General features: G+C 43.8%; 1 protein-coding gene across 2 annotated transcripts in view; it reads right to left on the bottom strand.

The window, feature by feature from the left end:
• LOC115149416 (vesicular, overexpressed in cancer, prosurvival protein 1) overlaps nt 1–24,953 on the bottom strand; it is a 55,882-nt gene extending 30,929 nt beyond the window's left edge. The window contains exons 1-2 of one of the 2 annotated variants that reach the window (XM_029692254.1): nt 24,578–24,953; nt 15,466–15,524 (exon numbers count right to left, since the gene is read on the bottom strand). In XM_029692254.1, coding sequence (XP_029548114.1) covers nt 15,466–15,524; nt 24,578–24,628 — 110 coding nt within the window. In that variant the 5' untranslated portion in view covers nt 24,629–24,953. Of the gene's footprint in view, nt 1–15,465; nt 15,525–16,092; nt 16,167–24,577 lie in introns of those variants that run through there. The other variant, XM_029692264.1, reaches the window with a different exon arrangement.
• Between the last annotated feature and the right edge of the window lie 455 nt (nt 24,954–25,408).

Below are 25,408 nucleotides of genomic sequence, written 5' to 3'. Positions count from 1 at the left end.
AATGCCTGAGTGTTTTTTTTATTTTACCTATATTTAACTAGGCAAGTCAGTTAAGAACAAATTCTTATTTTCAATGAAGGCCTAGGAACAATGCCTTGTTCAGGGGCACCTCCACAAGTCTGGTTCATCCTTGGGAGCAATTTTCAAATGCACGAAGGTACCACGTTCATCTGTACAAACAATAGTACGCAAGTATAAACACTATGGGACAATGCAGCCGTCATACCGCTCAGGAAGGAGACGCGTTCTGTCTCCTAGAGATAAACGTACTTTGGTGCGAAAAGTGCAAATCAATCCCAGAACAACAGCAAAGGACCTTATGAAGATCCTGGAGGAAACAGCTACGAAAGTATCTATATCCACAGTAAAATGAGTCCTATATCGACATTACCTGAAAGGTCACAAAACCGCCATAAAAAAGCCAGACTACGGTTTGCAACATGGGGACAAAGTTTGTACTTTTTGGAGAAATGTCCTCTGGTCTGATGAAACAAAAATAGAACGGTTTGGCCATAATGACCATCGTTATGTTTTGAGGAAAAAGGGGGAGGCTAGCAAGCCGAAGAACACCATCCCAACCGTGAAGCACGGGGTGGCAGCATCATGTTGTGGGGTTGCTTTGCTGCAGGAAGGACTGGTGCACTTCACAAAATAGATGGCATCATGAGGATGGAAAAATATGTGGATATATTGAAGCAACATCTCCAGACATCAGTCAGGAAGTTAAAGCTTGGTCGCAAATGGGTCTTCCAAATGGACAAGGACCCCAAGCATACTTCCAAAGTTGTGGCAAAATGGCTTAAGGACAACAAAGTCAAGGTATTGGAGTTGCCATCACAAAGCCCTGACCTCAATCCAATAGAACATTTGTGGGCAGAATTGAAAAGGCGTGTGCGAGCAAGGAGGCTTACAAACCTGACTCAGTTACACCAGCTCTGTCAGAAGGAATGGGCCAAGATTCACCAAACTTATTGTGGGAAGCTTGTGGAAGCCTACTTGATGCGTTTGACCCAAGTTAAACAATTTAAAGACAATGCTACCAAATACTAATTGAGTGTATGTAAACTTCTGACCCACTGGGAATGTGATGAAAGAAATAAAAGCTGAAATAAATAATTCTCTCTAATATTATTCTGACATTTCACATTCTTAAAATAAAGTGATGATACTAACTGACCTAAAACAGGGAATTCTTACTAGGATTAAATGTCAGGAATTGTGAAAAACTGAGTTTAATGTATTTGGCTAAGGTGTACGTAAACTTCCGACTTCAACTGTAAGTGTTCACATTTGGCAGCAATTAGAGCTGTGAGTTTTTCTGGGCAAGTCTAAGAGCTTTGTACACCAGGATTGTACAATATTATGCACGTTTTTTAAACTCTTCAAGCTCTGTCAAGTTAGTTGTTGATCATTGCGAGACAGAAATTTCTAAGTCTTGCCAAAGATTTACGAACGGTGTGTTTACAATACCGTGTTTGTAATAAAGCATCCTTTGTTCGACCGCAACTTCTGAGATAGCTAGCTTTAGCTTGGTACCTAGCTAGCACCAATACAACTAGCCTGAAAACAATGACCAGAAGAAACTGCAGTCATTTTCATAATTTTTAGCAATGATTTAGGAATCCTTGTGAGTAAGTATTAGCTAGGTTGCCACTTATTGTTCTTCGCCTATTGAAATTGAACTTTAGTTCATGAAAATAAATAGCTAGCCAGCTACTTAACCCTGTTGCCCAAAGCTAAAGTTATAAGCAGCCAGCTAGCTTCATCTGGCTTGTGATGCTCGACCGGACCGGGTTATGTGTTGCCACAATAAGGATTAGGCACAATAGTGTAATTTGCGGTTTGCCTTCAAAATAAAAGTGTGTCATTGACAGTGATGCAAATGAATACAAATAGTAGAATTATGCCATATTTTTATTTTGAAGGCTAACTGCAAAGTCCACCACCACCATTAATCAAATAAGAACTGTCTTATAAATTTGGGTTATTTTAGATGACACCTAGCTATATAGTTATCTAGCTAACTACAGCTACTGAAACAGATGTCGTTTTGCTATGTTCTGGGGGAAGGACATTGTTTGCATCCATGAGCTACCTAGCTTTTTTTTTAAAGTTTTAATGACCAGCACTGTAGATGCGCGAGACAACTTTACCAGCATCATAGCATACGTATCAATGAATCGTTGTGACATATGAAATACGAGTGATTGATTACACTATGTGTAATAACTACGTAAAAAATGTATGAATGCGTGAAATTATGTGACGTGCATTCAGGTCCTGATTGGTCAACAAGCTTATTTGACACATGAAAGTGTTATTTGACGTGCATCTTTTTTGACACGCAAAGACCCAAACGGCGTTCCATAGAAATCCTGGTTGAGAATTTAACGACTGAACGAAACAGCACAGCAAGTAAGTGAAAGAAAGAGGTTTTGATTATGTTTTACTGGTAATGGGGACATACGTAAATGCCAACAAAATAACTTTTGGGTCAGTGCGTGTGTGTAACCTTTATTTAACTAGGCAAGTTAAGAACAAATTCTTGTTTACAATGACGGCCCGGATGACGCTGGGCCAATTGTGCGCTGCCCTATGGGACTCCCAATCACGGCCGGATGTGAGACAGCCTGGATTCGAACCAGGGACTGTAGTGATGCCTTTTGTACTGAGATGCAGTGCCTTATACCGCTGCGTCCATGTCTGTGTGTTAAATAGTTAACTGTACTAGAACGCTTAAAAGGCCGCAAAAATTTGAAATATCGGTTAACTACTTACTATAATTGCATAACGGGGAAATTCTAGCCAATGAACATAGCCTGTAGCAGTCTACTGAAATGCAATTGGTCAGGTTTTTGAACGAATCACGACTTGAATGCTCTCTAACCGGAATTTTGACCATGGAAATGAAAAGGGACGGTGAACGTTGGCTGAAAAAAAAAGAGGTAAATACGATAGTTTCAGTAGAGAAACTTGCTAACCAACTAGCTAGCTAACCAACTGATTTCATGAAGTAGGTAGTTATTTGGTCTTCCGTTATTGAAGCAGGCTATTGATGAGGCAAGCTAGGTGAGCTAGGAAGCTAACGCTAGCTAACTAACGTTTAGCTATGTAGTTTATCCAAAGCTGCTTCTACTATTGGTTAGAAAGATGGTTCTATACTTAATGTGATAGTCATTGATAAACAATAGAGATGAAGTGGACCGACAGTGGTTGCTCCACTAAAAGTTGTGTGATTATGCTGCGGAACTTAGAGGTAATTTGTGGTTTAGTACGTTACCCTGCGTCACCACTTCATTGCTCCAGACCAGCGCAAGTGGGAGTTAGAGCACTGATTATGCTTTTGGGTCCTACTGTGTCTCTAACTGACAATGAACGGGCGACATAAACCTAAATAGAAACTGATAATTGTGCACGACTTCAGTATTACTTACTAAAACTGTTGTTACACTAAGGTTTTTATTCTTTTATTAGGATTATTTTGCCCTTACTGTAGTACTGTAGCCCACTCCCAACCAGTAACGTTGTACAGCGCCTGTATGGCACAACGGTCTGTGTTGCTACAGACGCTGGTTTAATACCTGTGCCGGCCTCGACTGGGAGACCCATGAGATGGCTGTAGGTTTTTGGTTTCTCTCCCTCTAAAAACAGAAATAAATAACAAACTGGCTTTATTTACAAATTAGTAACAATGTCTCACCCCATGTTCAAGAATGGCTCATTTTACATTATTTGAAAACAAAATAATTTCAAATATTGTTATTTTTTAAACAAAGCGATTATTATTAATATTCATTTAGAATTATATAAAAGCCCCTTGGATATTCTCACAGATAGAAACTGAGCAAAAAAAAAAAAAAAGTTCCTTTTTCAGGACCTGTTTTTAACAGATAATTCGTAAAAATCCAAATAACTTCACAGATCAGCGAGACAGGACAGACAGCTGATCGTCCTCGGAAGTGGTAGACCACATGTAACAACACCTGCACAGGATCGGTACATCCGAACATCACACCTGCGGGACAGGTACAGGATGGCAACAACTGCCCGAGTTACACCAGGAACGCACAATCCCTCCATCAGTGCTCAGACTGTCGGCAATAGGCTGAGAGAGGCTGGACTGAGGGCTTGTAGGCCTGTTGTAAGGCAGGTCCTCACCAGACATCACCGGCAACAACATCACCAATGGGCACAAACCTACCGTCACTGGACCAGACAGGACTGACAAAAAGTGCTCTTCACTGCCGAGTTGCGGTTTTGTCTCACCAGGGGTGATGGTCGGATTCACGTTTATCGTTGAAGGAATGAGCGTTACACAAAGGCCTGTACTCTGGAGTGGGAGCGAGGTGGAGGGTCCGTCATGGTCTGGGCGGTCTGTCACAGCATCATTGGACTGAGCTTGTTGTCATTGCAGGCAATCTCAACGCTGTGCATTACAGGGAAGACATCCTCCTCCCTCATGTGGTACCCTTCCTGCAGGCTCATCCTGACATGACCCTCCAGCATGACAATGCACCAGCCATACTGCTCGTTCTGTGCGTGATTTCGTGCAAGACAGGATTGTCAGTGTTCTGCCATAGCCAGCGAAGAACCTGGATCTCAATCCCATTGAGCACGTCTGGGACCTGTTGGATCGGAGGGTGAGGCCTAGGGCCATTCCCCCCAGAAATGTCTGCGAACTTGCAGGTGCCTTGGTGGAAGAGTGGGGTAACATCTCACAGCAAGAACTGGAAAATCTGGTGCAGTCCATTTTTTATTTTTTATTTTATTTCACCTTTATTTAACCAGGTAGGCAAGTTGAGAACAAGTTCTCATTTACAATTGCGACCTGGCCAGTCTATTGTCCAGCTATCTGTTAGAACAGCGGGAATGTTTCCCTAGTCAGCGCCATTATTAGTTCAATGCTCTTAAAGTGTTGCTCTGTGCTACCCAGTGTGGCGGTGTAGCACGGAGCAAAATACAGAGAGATCCTTGATGAAAATCTACTCAGGACCTCAGGCTGGGAGCGAAGGTTCACCTTCGCTGTGTGCTTAGGGTTCTTATCCTGTTCGAAGACAACGCAGGAGTGGCTTCGGAACAAGTCTCTTAGTGTCCTTGAGTGGCCCAGCCAGAGCCTGGACTTAAACCTGATCAAACATCTCTGGAGAGACCTGAAAATAGCTGTGCAGCAACACTCCCCATCCAGCCTGACAGAGCTTGAGAAGATCTGCAGAGAAGAATGGGAGAAACTCCCCCAGTACAGGTGTGCCAAGCTGGTAGCGTCAAAGGACTGAGTAAAAGGGTCCGAATACTTACGTAAATTGTTTTTTATTTTTAATACATTTGCAAAAACTTCTTTTTGCTTCGTTATTATGGGGGTATTGTGTGTAGATTGAGGGGAAAAAATACAATTTAATCAATGTTAGAATAAGGCTGTAATGTAAGAAAATGTGGAAAAAGTCAAGGGGTCTGTATACTTTCTTAAAGCACTGTATGCGTCGCTCCACCTTCCTCAAACTCCAGTGCCATGCTTTTGTTTACCTTTTTACCAATGTCTATGGATTATACAAATGTATCCTGTATTGTTCTGCCCTGTCTATAGATTATACTGATACCCAACTGTAAAAACCTGGAGCTCTTCACTGGTTCTGAGGAAGGTGACATGGTCACAAACAGTGCCTGGGACACCTTCCAGTGCTACAACTGATTAGAGAACAGCCAGAGGGTGGTCAAGACACCTGCCTGGAGAACAACCAGAGGGTGGTCAATACATCTGCCTGGAGAACAACCAGAGGGTGGTCAATACATCTGCCTGGAGAACAGCCAGAGGCTGGTCAAGACACCTGCCTGGAGAACAGCCAGAGGCTGGTCAAGACATATGTCACAACTGGGATCTAAAGGTATGGCACCACCCTCGCAACAGTCACGTATGCTTAAAACAAACATGTATGCTCATTTATGTGTTTCTTAAAGCGCCAAACAAACGAGTTCTCCTAGCCCGTTTCGTAAAAATCTGAGGGACGGGGCTGGAGAAATATAACCACTCAAATTCATAGACAGAGCTATAGATGCAAGGACTGACCATCGGGCCTCCTAAAACCCCATTGGGTGGAGACAACCCTTCGCCGAAGACCTCCAAATGGGTTTTAAGAAGGATGCAAGAGGAAGTGAGTTGAGCAGAGATGAATTGGGACAGGGCTTATGTCATTGTTTTAGGTGGAATCGGATGTTGAATGAAACATTTATTCTGCTTGCACTTATATCTTTACTCTTGTGCTCTTTCCACAGGTGACTCTGGCTTGCTGATACCATCTGATCTGATGAGACTATGTATGCGATTTGACTCCTGTATTACTGACTCTATTTAATAAAACTTCCAATGTAAAAATATAAACAAGACGATGTAGACTATGGTAGCTCCCAATCAGACAATCACTATAAAAAAATATATGTTTTCCCTCAGTGAAATGTATGTGCAATGTTTGGCGATTGCATGGTGTTTTTGTCCTCAGTCCTCCTTTTGAATGCTGTGTGTACGGATTAAGTTCTAAAACAACCATCAGAGTCCATCCTCACCACCTCCATCACTGCAACGGATTGTCCGGGCTGCTAAGAGGGTCCTGCACGACTCCAGGGCAAGGAAGCGTGCTGGAAAGATAGTCGTAGACCCCTTCCACGTCCTCTTCCAAAGATTCTCCTCTCGCAAACTATTCAGGTCAAGCGTGACCAAAACCTCCCACCACCTGAACAGTTTCTTTCCCTGTGCTGTGGCTTTCACCAACCGTCCACCTGGTCCTCTCATCCATGGACTTTAACTCTGCACCATTATCTCAAAATTGCACATCGCTTATATACATTATTTTACTTTTGTTTAAATTTGTCATTTAGCAGACGCACTTACGCTGTCGTACACGTAGATTCAGAGCATCCCAAAAATGCTCAATGTGTGACATGTGTGGTGAGTATGCAGGACATGGAAGAACTGGGAAATGTTCATCTTCCAGGAATTGTGTACAGATCCTTGAGACATGGGGCCATGCATTATCATGCTGAAACATAAGGTGATGTCGGCGGATGAATGGCATGACAATGGGCCTCAGGATCTTGTCACGGTATCTCTGTATATTCAAATTACCATAGATAAAATGCAATTGTGTTCGTTGTCCGTAGCGTATGCCTGCCTATACTATAAACCCACCACCACCATGGGGCCTATACTATAAACCCACCGCCACCATGGGGCACGCTGTTCACAACGTTGACGTCAGCAAACCGCTCGCCCACACAACGCCATACACGCTGCCTGCCATCTGTCCGGTACTGTTGAAACCGGGATAATCCGTGAAGAGCACACTTCTCCAGCGTGCCAGTGGCCATTGAAGGTAAACATTTGACCACTGAAGTCTGTTACGACGCTGAACTGCAGTCAGGTCAAAACCCTGGTGAGATCGAAGTGCAGGCAGATGAGTTTCCCTGAGACAGTTTGTGCAGAAATTCTTCAGATGTGCAAACCCACAGTTTCATCGGCTGTCTGGGTGGCTGGTCTCAGACAATCCCACAGGTGAAGCCGGATGTGGAGGTCCGGGGCTGGCATGGTTACACATGGTGTGCGGTTGTGAGGCCGGTTGGATGTACTGCCAAATTCTCAAAAACAACATTGGAGGTGGCTTATGGTAGAGAAATGAACATTCAATTATATGGCAACAGCTCTGTTGGACTTTCCTGCAGTCAGCATGCCAATTGCAAAACTTGAGACATCTGTGTCATTGTGTTGTGACAAAACTGCACACTTGAAAAGTGGCCTTTTATTGTTCCCAGCACAAGACACACCTGTGTAATGATCATGCGGTTTAAATCAGCTTCTTGATATGCCACATGTCAGGTGGATGGATCATCTTGGCAAAGGAGAAATGCTCACTAACAGGGATGAAGAAATTTGATTTAAAAAAAAGTATAAATAAGCTTTTAGAACAAATCTCTGGGATCTTTGATTTCAAGTCATGAAAAATGGACACCCCCTTCAAATTAGTGGATTCGGCCATTTCAGCCACACCCATTGTTGACAGGTGTATAAAAATCGACATCCATGCATCCACACATCCATGCAATCTCCATAGACAAACATTGGCAGTAAAATGGCCTTACTGAAGAGCTCAGTGACTTTCAATGTGGCAGAGTCATAGGACACCACCTTTCCAACGAGGGAGTTCATCAAATTTTTTCCCTGCTAGAGCCCTGTTAACTGTAAGTGCTGTTATTGTGAAGTTGAAACGTCTAGGAGCAACAACGGCTCAGCCGCGAAGTGGTAGGCCACACAAGATCACAGAACAGGACTGCCAACGTGAGTATATATAAAAAACAAAAAACATTTTAAATTGGTCCTCGGTTGCAACACTCACTACCGGGTTCCAAACTGCCTCTGGAAGCAATGTCAGCACAATAATTGTTCGTTGGGAGGTTCATGAAATGGGTTTCCATGGCCGAGCAGCCGCACACAAGCCTAAGATCACCATGTGCAATGCCAAGCATTGGTTGGAGTGGTTAAAAGCTCACCACCATTGGACTTTGGAGCAGTGGAAAAGCGCTCTCGAGTGATGAATCACACTTCAACATCTGGCACTCCGACGGATTAATCTGGTTTTGGTGGATGCCAGGAGAACGCTACCTGCATAGTGCCAACTGTAAAGTTTGGTGGAGGAGGAAGAATGATCTGGGGCTGTTTTCCATGGTTTGGACTAGTACCCTTAGTTCCAGTGAAGGTAAATCTTAACCCTACAGCATACAATGATATTCTAGATGATTCTGTGCTTTCAACTTTGTGGCAACAGTTTGGGGACAGCCCTTTCCTGTTTCAGCATGACAATGCCCCTGCGCACAAAGCGAGGTCCATACAGAAATGGTTTGTTGAGAGTTCAGCATACTACAGTCATCAGGGGACTAGCTCTAGTGTGAATGTGGAGTGAATGTGAGTTGAGTTGTCCAGTTCTGTGTAAGCAGAGTCCCCCCCCCCATCTATAACGTTATCCAGGGGTTCCGTCCACCACCACCACCCATCTATAACGTTATCCAGGGGTTCCGTCCACCACCACCACCCATCTATAACGTTATCAGGGGTTCCGTCCACCACCACCACCCATCTATAACGTTATCCAGGGGTTCCGTCCACCACCACCACCCATCTATAACGTTATCCAGGGGTTCCGTCCACCACCACCACCCATCTATAACGTTATCCAGGGGTTCCGTCCACCACCACCACCCATCTATAACGTTATCCAGGGGTTCCGTCCACCACCACCACCCATCTATAACGTTATCCAGGGGCTCCGTCCACCACCACCAACCATCTATAACGTTATCCAGGCGTTCCGTCCACCACCACCACCACCCATCTATAACGTTATCCAGGGGTTCCGTCCACCACCACCACCCATCTATAACGTTATCCAGGGGTTCCGTCCACCACCACCCATCTATAACGTTATCCATGGGTTCCGTCCACCACCCATCTATAACGTTATCCAGGGGTTCCGTCCGCCACCACCACCACCCATCTATAACGTTATCCAGGGGTTCCGTCCACCACCACCACCCATCTATAACGTTATCCAGGGGTTCCGTCCACCACCACCACCCATCTATAACGTTATCCAGGGGTTCCGTCCACCACCACCCATCTATAACGTTATCCAGGGGTTCCGTCCACTTCCACCACCCATCTATAACGTTATCCAGGGGTTCCGTCCACCACCACCACCCATCTATAATGTTATCCAGGGGTTCCGTCCACCACTACCACCCATCTTAGTCTGGGAGTACTACTAATAATATGAGTGTTATTGAACACGGGGTGTTTGATATGTATAGGAAGTAGCAGTCTATAGGCATTTCTGAATTGTCTCTGTGGTCTGGGACTACTGTCTCTGGGAGGATAGAACTGTTGAAGATACATAGATGCACATGGAGTGGATGTGAATACCTAAGTATAGTTGTATAAAGGAAAATAATGAATACCCCAACCAGCTCTATGTGGGTTATGACTCCCATTCTGGACCCATATAGCCGCTCCAGCAGACTCCCATTCTGGACCCATATAGTCGCTCCAGCAGACTCCCATTCTGGACCCATATAGCCGCTCCAGCAGACTCCCATTCTGGACCCATATAGCCGCTCCAGCAGACTCCCATTCTGGACCCATATAGCCGCTCCAGCAGACTCCCATTCTGGACCCATATAGCCGCTCCAGCAGACTCCCATTCTGGACCCATATAGCCGCTCCAGCAGACTCCCATTCTGGACCCATATAGCCGCTCCAGCAGACTCCCATTCTGGACCCATATAGTCGCTCCAGCAGACTCCCATTCTGGACCCATATAGCCGCTCCAGCAGACTCCCATTCTGGACCCATATAGCCGCTCCAGCAGACTCCCATTTTGGACCCATATAGTCGCTCCAGCAGACTCCCATTCTGGACCCATATTGCCGCTCCAGCAGACTCCCATTCTGGACCCATATAGCCGCTCCAGCAGACTCCCATTCTGGACCCATATAGCCGCTCCAGCAGACTCCCATTCTGGACCCATATAGCCGCTCCAGCAGACTTCCATTCTGGACCCATATAGCCGCTCCAGCAGACTCCCATTCTGGACCCATATAGCCGCTCCAGCAGACTCCCATTCTGGACCCATATAGTCGCTCCAGCAGACTCCCATTCTGGACCCATATAGCCGCTCCAGCAGACTCCCATTCTGGACCCATATAGACGCTCCAGCAGACTCCCATTCTGGACCCATATAGACGCTCCAGCAGACTCCCATTCTGTTAAAAAAAAAACTCGGCCTCACCTGTATTCTTCATGCCCCTATGGAGGCACACCTGCTGTGTAAACAAAAACTAGGTTCACTTTGTTGCCTCCCGCTGCTGCCTTTGGACAGATATTATTCAGAAGAGGCCCACTCTTCAGTACATTGATAAGAGAAACGAGAGAAGGAGATGAAGTGATTTACGAACTGGTGCGGCCGAGCCAAGGTCCTCTAAATCATGAAACCCTGGATTTTACCCTAACACAAATGTTTAATCTGAATGAGGGAAGGCAGGAAGGAGACAGGAGAGAAGGAGGGAAGGACGAAGAAAGAGAGAGAGAGCGACAGAGGGGGAGAAAAGGACACAGAAGAGCAAGAGGAAGGGAGAGAGAGGGAAAGCAGAACTAATGCTGAAATCAGAGAACAGAATCACACTGATGTGACAGTTAACTCAAGTGTGTGCCATCAGTGGACGGTGGCCACCGGCGGGGACTGTATGTTTTAATAATGTCTACAGTAAACATGTGAGAGACATGGCAACTCACCTACTATAAAAACACTGATGGCTTGAGAGAAGAAGCAGTGATTTGGGTATCTGCAAAAGTCACACACACACACTCAATTGGCAACGAGCAATTTCCCTGACAGTGGGAGAGAAATGACAGTGATAGGGACATTAAGGTTGATATCAGGGAGCAACAGGGAGCCGCCATCGCCACGTCATCCTCTGAACGTTCACAACAAAGTTTAGGCTGCAGTGGGGCTGAGCAATGACCAGGCACGTGTGTGTATATGAAGTTGTGGGAACGGGATCAGTGTCAAACCAACACTTCTGCCTTAGCTTCTCTCCAACTGATGGCCACGTTTTCCTAATGCCTCAAAAGCCCTTCATTGCATTACCACTGTACATAACCCAGCCGCATTCCATCCGCCACGTCATCATTCGCTGCCGCGGCTACGGCACGATATGGTCCCCGGACGTCACACTCGCCGTGGCTGGAGACATTAAATCCAGATGGGTAGAATGATTAGCGCTACAGCGGTGTGGATGCAAATGCAAATCCAACACTTATTCCAGGCCTCAGAAATGCGCTATCTATAATTGGTTCCTGCTCAGTGAACTCTTGCCTGGCCCCTTAGGGGGAACCTGCATCTTTTAAAGCCCCAAGCACAAAGCTCTGGCGTTTGGCTGTGGGCGAGGGGAATCCCTTCCGGAGCATGCAGTCAGAGACCTGTGCATTAATCAGGAGCCCCAGATGATCTGCCCTCTAACCAGGGCTGGGACTTTAAGACTGCCCCTCCCCCTTTACCCATAGACACCATTGGACAGTAAACAGCTGGGAGACATGATCTGATTCACCCACTGTTTCCTCATGTAAAGACTGAACACCAGTGCTGCCAGTACACACAGTACTCTGGTCTGTGTAGTTTCACTCTGGTCTGTGTAGTTTCACTCTGGTCTGTGTATGATGGTCTGTGTATGATGGGTTGTGTAGTTTCACTCTGGTCTGTGTATGATGGTCTGTGTATGATGGGTTGTGTAGTTTTACTCTGGTCTGTGTAGTTTCACTCTGGTCTGTGTATGATGGGTTGTGTAGTTTCACTCTGGTCTGTATATGATGGGTTGTGTAGTTTCACTCTGGTCTGTGTATGATGGGTTGTGTAGTTTCACTCTGGTCTGTGTATGATGGGTTGTGTAGTTTCACTCTGGTCTGTATATGATGGGTTGTGTAGTTTCACTCTGGTCTGTGTATGATGGGTTGTGTAGTTTCACTCTGGTCTGTGTATGATGGGTTGTGTAGTTTCACTCTGGTCTGTGTATGATGGGTTGTGTAGTTTCACTCTGGTCTGTATATGATGGGTTGTGTAGTTTCACTCTGGTCTGTGTAGTTTCACTCTGGTCTGTGTATGATGGTCTGTGTATGATGGGTTGTGTAGTTTTACTCTGGTCTGTGTATGATGGGTTGTGTAGTTTCACTCTGGTCTGTGTATGATGGGTTGTGTAGTTTCACTCTGGTCTGTATATGATGGGTTGTGTAGTTTCACTCTGGTCTGTGTAGTTTCACTCTGGTCTGTGTATGATGGTCTGTGTATGATGGGTTGTGTAGTTTTACTCTGGTCTGTGTATGATGGGTTGTGTAGTTTCACTCTGGTCTGTGTATGATGGGTTGTGTAGTTTCACTCTGATAACACAGCAGCTACATACTCATTTTGTGTTTTTAAAGGATTGTTATAATTTTTGACAGTACAGCTGGATACAGAGAGGGAGACAGTAGGGGCATAGACAGAGGGTGGCATGTCACCAGGGGTATATGTGGTCCACAGTCAGGAGCTTAAAGGCAAGAGGAAGAGGACAAATGTTGATTTCTTCCATTACCTACATGACATCTTTTCAGAGGCACACACCCTCATTCCATTACCTACATGTTATATCTCTTCAGAGGCACACACCCTCATTCCATTACCTACATGTTATATCTCTTCAGAGGCACACACCCTCATTCCATTACCTACATGTTATATCGCTTCAGAGGCACACACCCTCATTCCATTACCTACATGTTATATCTCTTCAGAGGCACACACCCTCATTCCATTACCTACATGTTATATCTCTTCAGAGGCACACACCCTCATTCCATTACCTACATGTTATATCTCTTCAGAGGCAAACACCCTCATTCCATTACCTACATGTTATATCTTTTCAGAGGCACACACTCTCATTTTATTGAACAATGGCCGACACCAGTAGTTACCAGCGAGGGAGAATGGATGGGAAGCTTAAAGCTGCAACATGTAACTTTTTGGGCGATCAAATTCACATAGAAAATATATATATAGTTATAGCAGTAGAGGTGTGTGGGTAAAATCATTGGGGAAGCCAAGCCCCCTGCGTTGTTAATTCATATGCCTTGCGACCGTGACAAAACGACTGTGGCAGAATAAATTTAACCACACCTGTTTATCACAAAACCGGATAGCAACCTCTGTCCAGTCAAGTCCATAAAGCATATAGCATGTACATTAACAGACAGTTACATGACCTATAGCTTGGTCAAGCAAGTTAATGTTTCCGACATTTTCGGACAACTAAACCGCTATTGACTTAGAACCACTGAGAGTTACAGCAAGTCGTAAAGAAAACAAGAGCTGTTTCCACTATTCCAGAATCATTTCAACATCAAATCACCTCTGCTTAGTCTAATACAGTGACAAATAAAAGATAGCGAAAACAAATGTAGTCCAAATCAACATAAGCTAAATATGTGTCTGTCCATGGTTCTGATTTCTGTGTGCGTGCGTATTCATAGGCAACGTTAGCTAGTTAACATTAGCCTTCTACATCTAGCTACATATTGAACTTCCATCCTCTCAGGCCAGAGGCACAACAATGTAAGAATTAATGGTTGGATCAGAATCTCCGTTATAATCATTAGCCAGTACGGAGAATTAAGTAAAACCACAAGTCCAAATCCCTATCATGGCTAATTTAAGAAAAAGGCCAATTTTAGCTACCCACCAGAGGACAACACAACGAGATGGAACAATTCAAGTGACACCAAATCCAAGCTGGCTTCCCTTGACACTTTTTTTTTTTTTTGGTGCTCCAGGACCATTCAGAGTTGAGCTCACTCAGTTTAGCTCAACGCTGATTGGCACATTTATAAAAAATAAAAACAATTAAATCAAGGGAGTCCAGATGCTCGCTGGCTACACTTGCCTTCAATGCTACAGGCAGGAAAATGTCACTCGTTCAAACCAGACCTTTGGGCTACATGTAGAAAGAGGGGCGCTATTCCGCTCGCTCGGATGCTTTCTCCTGTGAGCTACATTCAGCCTCTTGCGACATAAAGGAAAATTATGAAACAGAGACGAAAGATACATAATTACATTTTGATCTGTCATTCTAATTGAAAGCAAGTCTAAGAACATTAGATCTGTTCTATGTGCAGTATTTCTATATTTCCCATTTTCAAGTTTAGTTTTTGGGTCTTTTATTTCATTTTGTACACCAGCTTCTAAGAGCTGAAAATACAATATTTTTGTTTATGGAATATATATTTCAGAGGTTTAGATGGTACAATGACTCTCACACACACACACACACACACACACACACACACACACACACACAAAATTGTAAAGTGTTTTGTCTGTAACATCTTTGTCGTTACAGTATGTGTGTCAGACCCCAGTAAGACTAGCTGTCTCCATTGCCGTCGGCTAATAGGGATCCTAATAAATCAAAATCAACACTTGTGCTTGTTTTGTCACAAACTGAAACTAGGCGAATTATCAAGAGTTTTAGCAACCAGGAAATGGCAGAGCGATTTCTGCATAGTACAGCTTTAACCAGAGGAGATGGGGTCTGAATTAAAGGCCCCGGTCAGAGGGAAGGGAAATGCAAGATTGCTTAGCCTGCTGGACTGTGACATTAACAGGTGAAATGGCCACATTCTCACACATATGTATGGTAAGCCTTGACAAAAGACATTTGTGTTGACTCAGATGAGATGACTGCCTCAGACACTATGGTTCCTCTGAATAGAAATGTTAAATCAAACAAAATGATGGTTATTCATAAGATGCCACCATTTGGCGGTATGTGGCTTGTTACCTATCACAATATCAAAAAATTGGCTATGTATGTACAATGCATACTGTGGCAGATGGTACTTACATAAAGTAGATGGGGTATCCGCCTTCAAAATACCAGCAGTACTTTTTGGCCCCTATGCACTGCAAGAGGGAGAGAAAGAAAGTAAGTCCATGCTCTTTACACAATAAAAAAATATATATATATACTCCCTCTTGTCCCACCCACAGTGCAGAATATGACCTGCCATTGGACAGACCATCTCACCCACAGTGCAGACTATGACCTGCCATTGGACAGACCATCTCACCCACAGTGCAGACTATGACCTGCCATTGGACAGACCATCTCACCCACAGTGCAGACTATGACCTGCCATTGGACAGACCATCTCTCCCACAGTGCAGACTATGACCTGCCATTGGACAGACCATCTCACCCACAGTGCAGACTATGACCTGCCATTGGACAGACCATCTCTCCCACAGTGCAGACTGTATGACCTGACATCGGCTTCAGGCCCACATTTACTAAGTCTCGTTATTTCAGGCTTCAACCAGGTTGTTTAATAACCTCCATTCTCTGTCAATCTAGTGCTAGACGAATCGGCATATGCTCTGGGCTTCACTGTTGAAGAGATGATTTTCTCCGCCTACAGAGAATTGGATAAGAATTTGATACCGTCTTGCGATAAAGAGCGTACCAACAAACCATTTCAGAGCGGCGTGCCATCTGCCTGCATCCCATTACGCCAGGCTTCGTTCATCCCGGGCAGCAGTTGTTTCTTAATCAATACGCCTCGCGGCAACACTACGCAGCTGCCTCCAACCGCCCTCTATCAAAATGCTGACTGAGGCAGTCTCTGTAAAGCGTAAGGCATATTTCAGTTTTATGGCCCTCATAAGATGTGCTTTGTAGCTTAGTAGAGTGCTTTCCATCCGTTCTACACAAAGCAAGGAGCGAGAGAGGCAAGATGAGGAAAAGGAGGATCTGTCCTAGGAGTGCAATGCCACAAGGCCAGGCATAACCTCCAGGGCTTTATGCGCAAGTAATGCTTTTCATTAAAAATGAGGCACCACATTGAAGCTTTGAAAGATAAATGAAACCGCTCTGTTCACATATGAAAAACATGTTGGTTATAATACAGTATTGAAACTGGTATGGTTTGCAGTGTCTAGATGATCTGTTTGTCTATGAGCAAATGAACAACCTTTATGGGTCTGTTAACCCATGCAAATATTCTTGCTGTTTTGAATCATACATACAGCTTCTCTCTGGCAGCCCTGGCTTTATGCAACACACAATACAGTCCTCCGCCAAAGTGTCACTGTCGACTCAGTGATAAGACAGATGTAGAGTGTAAACAGCATAGTGGATCATACGGTGTTGTCTAACTAAAAACAAAAAAAATGCCCCTTTGCTCTTCAATGTAACTGAAATCCACTGGCCTCCAACATAAAGGCTATAAAGTCAGACATGGGCTGCATCTCAATAGTCTGTGGCTGGCTCAGAATAGGTGACCATGCCCTACTGCGCTCACCTGCCCAGTTGTGGAAAAAAGTCAGACTATTGAGGTGCACCCAAATACATCTCTCAACGAGGTGAGAGATTAACTATAGAAGACAATGAAGCCTGGCTCGTCTTTGGAGGTGTGGGTGGAGAGGCTTTTATAGAGAAGTGAAAATGGCCGCCAACGGACTGGCTGGAGCAAAATCACGGACGGATGGATGGCAGGCTGAGGTGACATTTTATCCCAGGAGCATCCAGGAATCCCCTTCGTGGTTTGTGTCATGTGTTTTCCCCCACAATGTGCGGCCACAACGGATGTGGGTCCTACCCACACACACGGTGAGTGACAAGGGGCGCTGTTTTGAAGCCACCGTGCCTCCCTTTTGGTACACCCCACCAAACATTTGTTTTTGCCATGTTTATTCTATTAGACACCTTAATGCATATATTTTTTATTATGAGCCAATTTTGTCCTTGAAACATTTAATTTAAATAGTGTTGGACTCCATTCATTCCTATGGACGACTGCTTCTTCAGAGGAATGCCAATAGAGACAACTGGTGGCTTCAAAGCCTCTCATTGGCCAATACATAGTGTCAGCAATACAGGGTTTACACACACACACACACACACACACACACACACACACACACAAAAGAAAATACAAACGCAATTTCAACAATTTTACTGAGTTACAGCTCCTAAGAAAATCAGTCAATTGAAATAGGCCCTAAACTATGGATTTCACATGACTGGGAATACAGATATGCATCTGTTGGTCACAGATACCTTAAAAAAGGTAGGGATGTGGATCAGAAAACCAGTCAGGATCTGGTGTGACCCCCATTTGCCTCATGCAGCATCTCCTTCACATAGAGTTGTTCAGGCTGTTGATTGTGACATGTGGAATGTTGTCCCACTCCTCTTCAATGGCTGTGCGAAGCTCCCGGATATTGGCGGGAATTGGAACACGTCGATCCAGAGCATCCTAAACATGCTCAATGGGTGACATGTCTGGTGAGTATGCAGGCCATAGAAGAACTGGGACATTTTCAGCTTCCAGGAATTGTGTACAGATCCTTGCGACATGCGGCCGTGCATTATCATGCTGAAACATGAGGTGATGGCGGCGGATGAATGGCATGACAATGGGCCTCAGGATCTCGTCACGGTATCTCTGTGCATTGAAATTGCCGTCAATAAAATGCAATTGTGTTCGTTGTCCATAGCTTATGAATGCCCATACCATCACCCCACCACGGGTCACTCTGTTCAAAACGTTGCCATCAGCAAACCGCTTGCCCACACTACACCATACACACTGTCTGCCAACTGCCCGGTACAGTTGAAATCAGGATTTATCTGTGAAGAGCACACTTCTCCAGCGTGCCAGTGGCCATCGATGGTGAGCATTTGCCCACTGAATTGCAGTTAGGTCAAGACCCTGGTGATGACGATGAACACGCCCATGAGCTTCCTTAAGACAGTTTGACAATTTGTTCAGAAATTATTTGGTTGTGCAATCCCACAGTTTCATCAGTTGTATGGGCAGCTGGTCTCATCAGATGATCCCGCAGGTGAAGGTGGTTGACGCGGAGGTCCTGGGCTGGCATGGTTATACGTGGTCTTCGGTTGCGAGGCCGGTTGGACATACTGCCAAATTCTCTAAAACGACGGCTTATGGTAGAGAAATCAACATTCAATTATCTGGAAACAGCTCCAGTGGACATTCCTGCAGTCAGCATGCCAATTGCACGCTCCCTCAAAACATCTATAGCATTGTGTTGAGTGACAGAACTAGGCATTTTAGTGGCCTTTTATTTTCCCCAGCACAAGGTGCCACTGTGTAATGATCGTGCTGTTTAATCATCTTCTTGATCTGCCACACCTGTCAGGTGGGTGGATTATCTTGGCAAAGGAAAAATGCTCACTAACAGGGATATAAACAAATTTGTGCTCAAAACTTGAGCGAATACTACACTACCCCACACAACACATCCCAAGCTTAAGGTGCTTAAAGTACTTGAAGTTGGCACTCTCAAATATGTTTATGAAAAATATTAGAAAATTAATTTCCAGGCAGACTACCAAGTTTCATTTTCCCACGGGTTTCGCGCTCTGCTTGCCAGGCGAGCTCGCTCATTCCACCCACACTCCCACTCAGCCAGGCGTAGGGCTGGGCGGTATACCGTAGTTTATGATGCAGAGACCGGTTTGGGTTTTACTTTACCTTTTATACCTGTATTTGAATGTTTGGTTTGTTAAATGTGATACACCATGTGTAATGTCAATTTTTATAGTTTACTTCACTACTTGAGTCATCTCTCTCCGCTCTTTCTCTCCGTGGCACTTTCCACACAGACCTAGCCACGCCCCCTGTCACTCAAGGAGCGCATTTGATGCTCCTCAACCACGAGACACTTGCCTTCAGTCTGCATGGTCAAAGCAGCACATGCAACAATGTTGATGACAACAACACTGTTTTCACTTTGATCCTAATATAAATCCACTAGCGTTCCATAATGACACTATTAGTTTCTGTTTCTTATATCAGCAAACAGCTAGTTTGTCTTTTCTTAGCATGTTGCCCTAAATCTTGTGAGATGCTAATTGTTAGCCGCTAATGCTAATAGCTAGCTAGCTAATAAATGCACTGAGTAAGAGCAAACGTAGCTAGCTAATACAGCCTGATAATACCAGTGATGGTTTAGACCTAAAATCAGCATGTTGTTTGTACAACAGTATCTTCTAAATCAAAGAGGACTATGCAAAGCAAGAATATGTTAGCTACATGAAGTAGATAAGAGAAAACATGCAATGTAGCCAAAGCTTATAGGGTCCCCTAGGAAACACTTATCAACACTTTAGTTCCTACCCTGTCACAATAACTCCTCCCCTGGCATTTTAATTCATTGTCATCTCAAACAACACTGTATTCAAAGTGCCCACTATTATATTCTAACTATAGAATAGTCATAATATTTCCATGATTCCAACAGTTTTGCTCTAATTCGCAAGTCAAATCACAATTGCAACATTTGGTTAAAAATAAGTCCTATATTATTTGCCCATATCGTGCAGCCCTACGTGGCAGTGTGGAAATTACCTCAATTGAGTAGTGGTGAAAAGTACTTAAGTAAAAATCATTTCAAGTACTACTTAAGTCATATTCTTTTGGTATCTGTACTTTACTATTTTTATTTTTGACAACATTTACTTCACTACATTCCTGAATAAAATACAGTACTTTTTACTCCATACATTTTCCCTGACACCTAAAAGTACTCGTTACATTTTGAATGCTTAGCAGGACAGGAAAATGTTCCAATTCACACACTTGTCAAGAAAACATCCCTGGTCATCTACTACCTCTGATCTGGAATACTCACTAAACACAAATGCTTTGTTTGTAAATTGTCTGAGTGTTGGAGTGTGCCCCTGGCTATCCGTAAATAAAAATAAACAAGAAAATGGTGCCATCTGATTTGATTAATGAGGAATTTGAAATGATTTATACTTTTACTTTTGATACTTAAGTACATTTTAACAATTACATTTACTTTTGATACTTAAGTATATTTAAAAACCAAATACTTTTAGACTTTTGCTCAAGTAGTATTTTACTGGGTGACTCACTTAACGCATCTTTACTTTTATTCAAGTATGACAACTGGGTATTTTATCCACCACTGCAATTGAGTGCAGGAAATGCAGAAATGATAAAAGTGCTGAAATTTGTTTTGGTTGAATTGAACAGTATTAACCAATCAGAATGGAGAAAGAATGTATATGTTTCCACCCTAGGATCACTCACAACTCATAAAGCAAATGTACAACTTTAACTATTCAAAAATACCGTCATACCGTCCAATTATTATTATTATTTTAAATACTGTGATATAATATTTGGGCCATATCGCCCAGCCCTAGCCAGGCGAGTACAGAACTGACTGATTAGGCGCCGCCACATGTCATATTGATACCTAAAATGCAAATGTAGAATCAATCCTGCCTTTTGTGTGTAAGGAACATTATGGGGATCTTTTATTTCAGCTCATAAAACATGGGACAAACACTTTACGTGTTGCGTTCAGAGTAGATCACTGGTTCTACCGCTTAACGACCCTAGGATGTTTCCTAGCTCTCACCACCAGAGAACGGGGACAGTCATTGAAGGTTGGGACTAGGGCCATACAATTGAGCATTTGGCAGGGGGTTGGCTGTTGGGAAGAATGGACAATACGGGGACACCCTGGCAGGGAAGCCAGGCAGGGAGAGGGCCGCCATGGTTGGAACAAACTGCCCGTTTGTGGGACCAAACTCCCCACTGTGGCACTGCCAAACAGCAGGGTCCACAGCTATGTAGTAGCTGTGGAGCTGAGACCCCTCCAGATACCCAGGCAACCACAAAGACCACAACACTCCCACTGCACACGCTTAGTTAAAGCAGGGGAGTTTGCAAATATGTTAAATTGTCCCTCTAATGTAGTATCTGAAGACCTGCAGAGCGTCAGTTGCTTGGTCGGCTGTTTTCTCTGTAGCCGAAGGCACAACCGAGTGAGTGACCGTTATACAACAGCAAAACTGCGGCATCCTGCTTGGTTTTGTCCCAGATGGGCCTGGATTTTGGGAGGACAAGTGTTATTTGTTTAGGAGTATAACTGCCTCTTTATATTCAGCCTCAGCCATTTGAAGCCTTTTAAAGTGATAAAAATACTCCAGAGATTTGATTCACTCACAGTTGACGCGATCGGACAGTTTTATGGCTGGTTTTATGTAAAGTAAAGTGGGGAAATCCATCAAAAGAGGATCACAAAGCTAATTTGCCATCCAAAAGGATTACTAAATTATTTTAAAACTACTGCATTAATCCAACCAGTCATTCATTAGTCATATCATGTCACTGTACTGTAGCTGGGTCATAAATCATAGACAATGGAGGTAGAGTCATAATGGTAACACTACTATTACATTTACTAGATTATAAAATTGTCAAGTCAATGAGATACTGTTTGACTCACGACAACCAACCTCAGTTGTGATCATATACATTTTTAAAATGTAGCCATGACCTTGCATGTCCCTACTCCTACTCCCCCCATACTGAAAGTCATACCCAACAGTATTCCAAAATACCTCGGTATACCAACCAAGCCCAGACCGAACCCCTCTTTGTTGTCATACTGCCAACAATACAATTCCGCAACCAAATATATAACAAAACTGGCCCTCCACGTTTCAAGACATTGACCAAGCCAAGACATTTTTTTCTTCTTTTTTTCCTACTGGCCCCCAGTGGGAATCGAACCCACAACCCTGGCGTTGCAAACACCATGCTCTACCAACTTAGCCACAGGGAATCCACTAGGCTACCCCACTTGGCTACCCTGCCACCTCTACACTCTAACCACGAGGCTACCCTACCGCCCCAATGTGACAGTGGAAGCTAGCTGAAGCGGTGGTGATAACCCAGAATTTATCCTAATACCTCTGATCAGTATAGAACTATAATACAAGATGAGGTACAATCCCCTCAAGGAACACCCATTGTTGAATAAGATCCAGTGGGGTCTCCTCCCTCTAATGCTATTCTGGTAGTCGAATTGTGAAGATATACAGTAGCCCCTATCTATTGGAATCCAAAGTAACAAAGAGCCCAATACTGTAGGGTATGCTTTTTTGGCTATAAGATACAAACGTCATACTGGAAACATCAAAACATGTACACTCGATTTCTGCTGAGTCAAAAGCTTACAAAACCATAATAGCGCCTTCTACAAAGATGAGCCCGTGAGGAAGGCAGTCCATGCTTAAGCTCTTATCCAGCTCTCTCCCAGTCACAGAGCTGCTATCTTAGTGCCAGAGAGTGTAAGGGAAGTTAATGCAGCCACACCCTGGGGGGGGACAGTGACCTTCCAGCATGGAGAGGCTGACTCGTCTCAGAGTCGCTGAACCGCAAACCCTCCAACACCGCAGAACCTGACACCTCCAGCACCGCAGAACCTGACACCTCCAGCACCGCAGAACCTGACACCTCCAGCACCGCAGAACCTGACACCTCCAGCACCCCAGAAGCTTCTGGTCACATTCCTGCCGTGGAGCTTTCCACTGCCATGTTATACTGTCATAGTGAGCCGGCCAGGCGAGGTTCATCTCAAAACTAACCTGCCACTTTAAAAATGTATAGCCAGTCTCTCTCTCTCCCCCCCCCTCTCGAAAATGTGTCCATGACCAAGCACATCATCTGATATGCCTTTCCAACTAAGCACCCAAAGACATTTGACAATTGAGTTGAGCAAACCAATTCTGGATTCATGACCAAGCAAAGCTTAGTTATTGCAGCCTGCACCTAGACTTTTTCCCTACTTGACTTATTTACTTGATTAAATAAAGGCAGCATTTCAATTTCAGTGGTAATCATACATTTACTTATGCTGCGATTTTACACTTCTTGTGAAGTAGGTTGGTGAAAGTAGGTTGGCAGACATGGTAGAATTTGGATATTGCTTGAACTTCAGCATGTGTTTACAGAGTGAACGTTAGTGTCAGTTTGCATGCGTGTTAAACGGTCTGTTTTTGACTAAGCATGGACTAAACCAGCACAAAACCTTGTACATTAGTTACTTTAATAACATAACTGAAATTAAATATTATAGGGCATGAGCATCCATAGGGTGCTGCTCCCGAGTGGCGCAGCGGTCTAAGGCACTGCACCTCAGTGCTAGAGGCGTCACTACAGACCCTGGTTCAATCCCGGGCTGTATCACAACCAGTCGTGATCGGCGCACAATTGGTCCAGCATCGTCCGGGTTAGGGGAGGCTTTGGCCGAGGAAGGCCGTCATTGTAAATAAGAATTTATTCTTAACCGACTTGCCTAGTTAAATAAATAAAAAATATGAGCCAAGTACATTAGACAGCATGATATCCTGCACAGAGTAAGGTTAAACTAACTTGGCATAATTGAAAAGATAAAAGATCTAGTGTAATGAAAATGGACTCAACAGAAACCAAAACAGGCTTGTTGCAGTGTTATGGATATAGCACACAATATGTTTTACTAGGCCATGGCAGATTACAAAACCATTCAAAATTGTTAATTTCTGAAAAATAAAGAAAAAAAAAATGGTGAAATTGTCAAAAAAAGTCTTCCAACAATCTTACATTATGATTTTCAGTGGTCCAAGAGGGCAATTCCACATGTATGTTTCTCATACAAATGTGTGGCTCATGAATGAGTTTGTAATCCTATACCGTCTCCAAATGTTAAAGAAGAGAGACATTGAAAGGGTCATGATAAAGTTAGGAACTCAGACAGTATCACTTACGGTTGTACAGAAATAAAATCATTTCCTTGTAACCATTTTCGCACTCGATCAGGTCAGTATTAAGAAGATGAAGAGTTCCGTTTTGTTACGGAGGAATGGACAGAAAGACAAAAGGTTAGACAAATTGCATCATACTGTAGCCTACACTGTATATCATCTGATGGGGGCAGATGCTTCGTTCTTTGAAAATATTGTTAAATATATCCACCATGACAAATTAACAGTAAAGCATCATTCACGTCATAATGTTCTCTTTACCACCATAATTAAAATTCTAATTTTATCAAAAAGGTACATCGTAATCCCATAAAACGCCCGTTATATAGTTGGCAATAGCCGATGTTGTCTAAGGGCTGCTCACCTCTAAAAATATCAAAAACGTCAGGACTATCCCAGGGAGTAGATTCTTCATCTCTCCTTGCCGAATTTCAAACTCCGTTTCGAATGAAAAGACGAACAAAGTCCTTATCACAATGTCGATTTCATTCCACTACAAAACGTTGAGCATCTTCCCGCATCACATACCACCGACGAGCCTTCCCGTAGCCCAGCTGTCAATGCAGGATAGGAGCAGTGACAGCGCCAATGTTAGCTCGAGTTCCTGTTGGTCTACTGGCATTGTTTCCGCGATTAGATCATATCATTTTGAAGCAAAACTGCTCAAAGGAAAGATAAAAAATAAGGTGGTCAATGGCATTATGCAGGCTATCCTAACAGCTGCATTACATTAGGATTTACGGTAATCCACGCCTCCTTTCGCTGACAAACAGCCCGGAAGACACTCCTGTTTAGGTCAATCAAATAAGGTGAATCAAAAGGTTGTCAACTCCTGTCCCTCCCCATAATGCAGTTGAGGAATTCTTGGTTCTGAAAATGTGAAATATGATAACTCGAATGTGTATAATCACCACATAATCTTATATGCGATGAGATTTTCTGACATTTCATCTAGGTGCAGTAGCCTTTTCTAAACTCAGCAAAAAAAGAAATGTCCCTTTTTCAGGATCCTGTCTTTCAAAGATAATTCGTAAAAATCCAAATAACTTCACAGATCTTCATTGTAAAGGGTTTATTAAACACTGTTTCCCATGCTTGTTCAATAAACCATAAACAATTCATGAACATGCACCTGTGGAACGGTCGTTAAGACACTAACAGCTTACAGACGGTTGGCAATTAAGGTCACAGTTAT

This window comes from Salmo trutta, chromosome 2 (assembly GCF_901001165.1).
Source record: "Salmo trutta chromosome 2, fSalTru1.1, whole genome shotgun sequence".
Lineage (NCBI taxonomy): Eukaryota > Metazoa > Chordata > Actinopteri > Salmoniformes > Salmonidae > Salmo > Salmo trutta.
The sequence above is the reverse complement of the archived record's forward strand: the minus strand, read 5'-3'. Positions and strand labels throughout refer to the sequence as shown.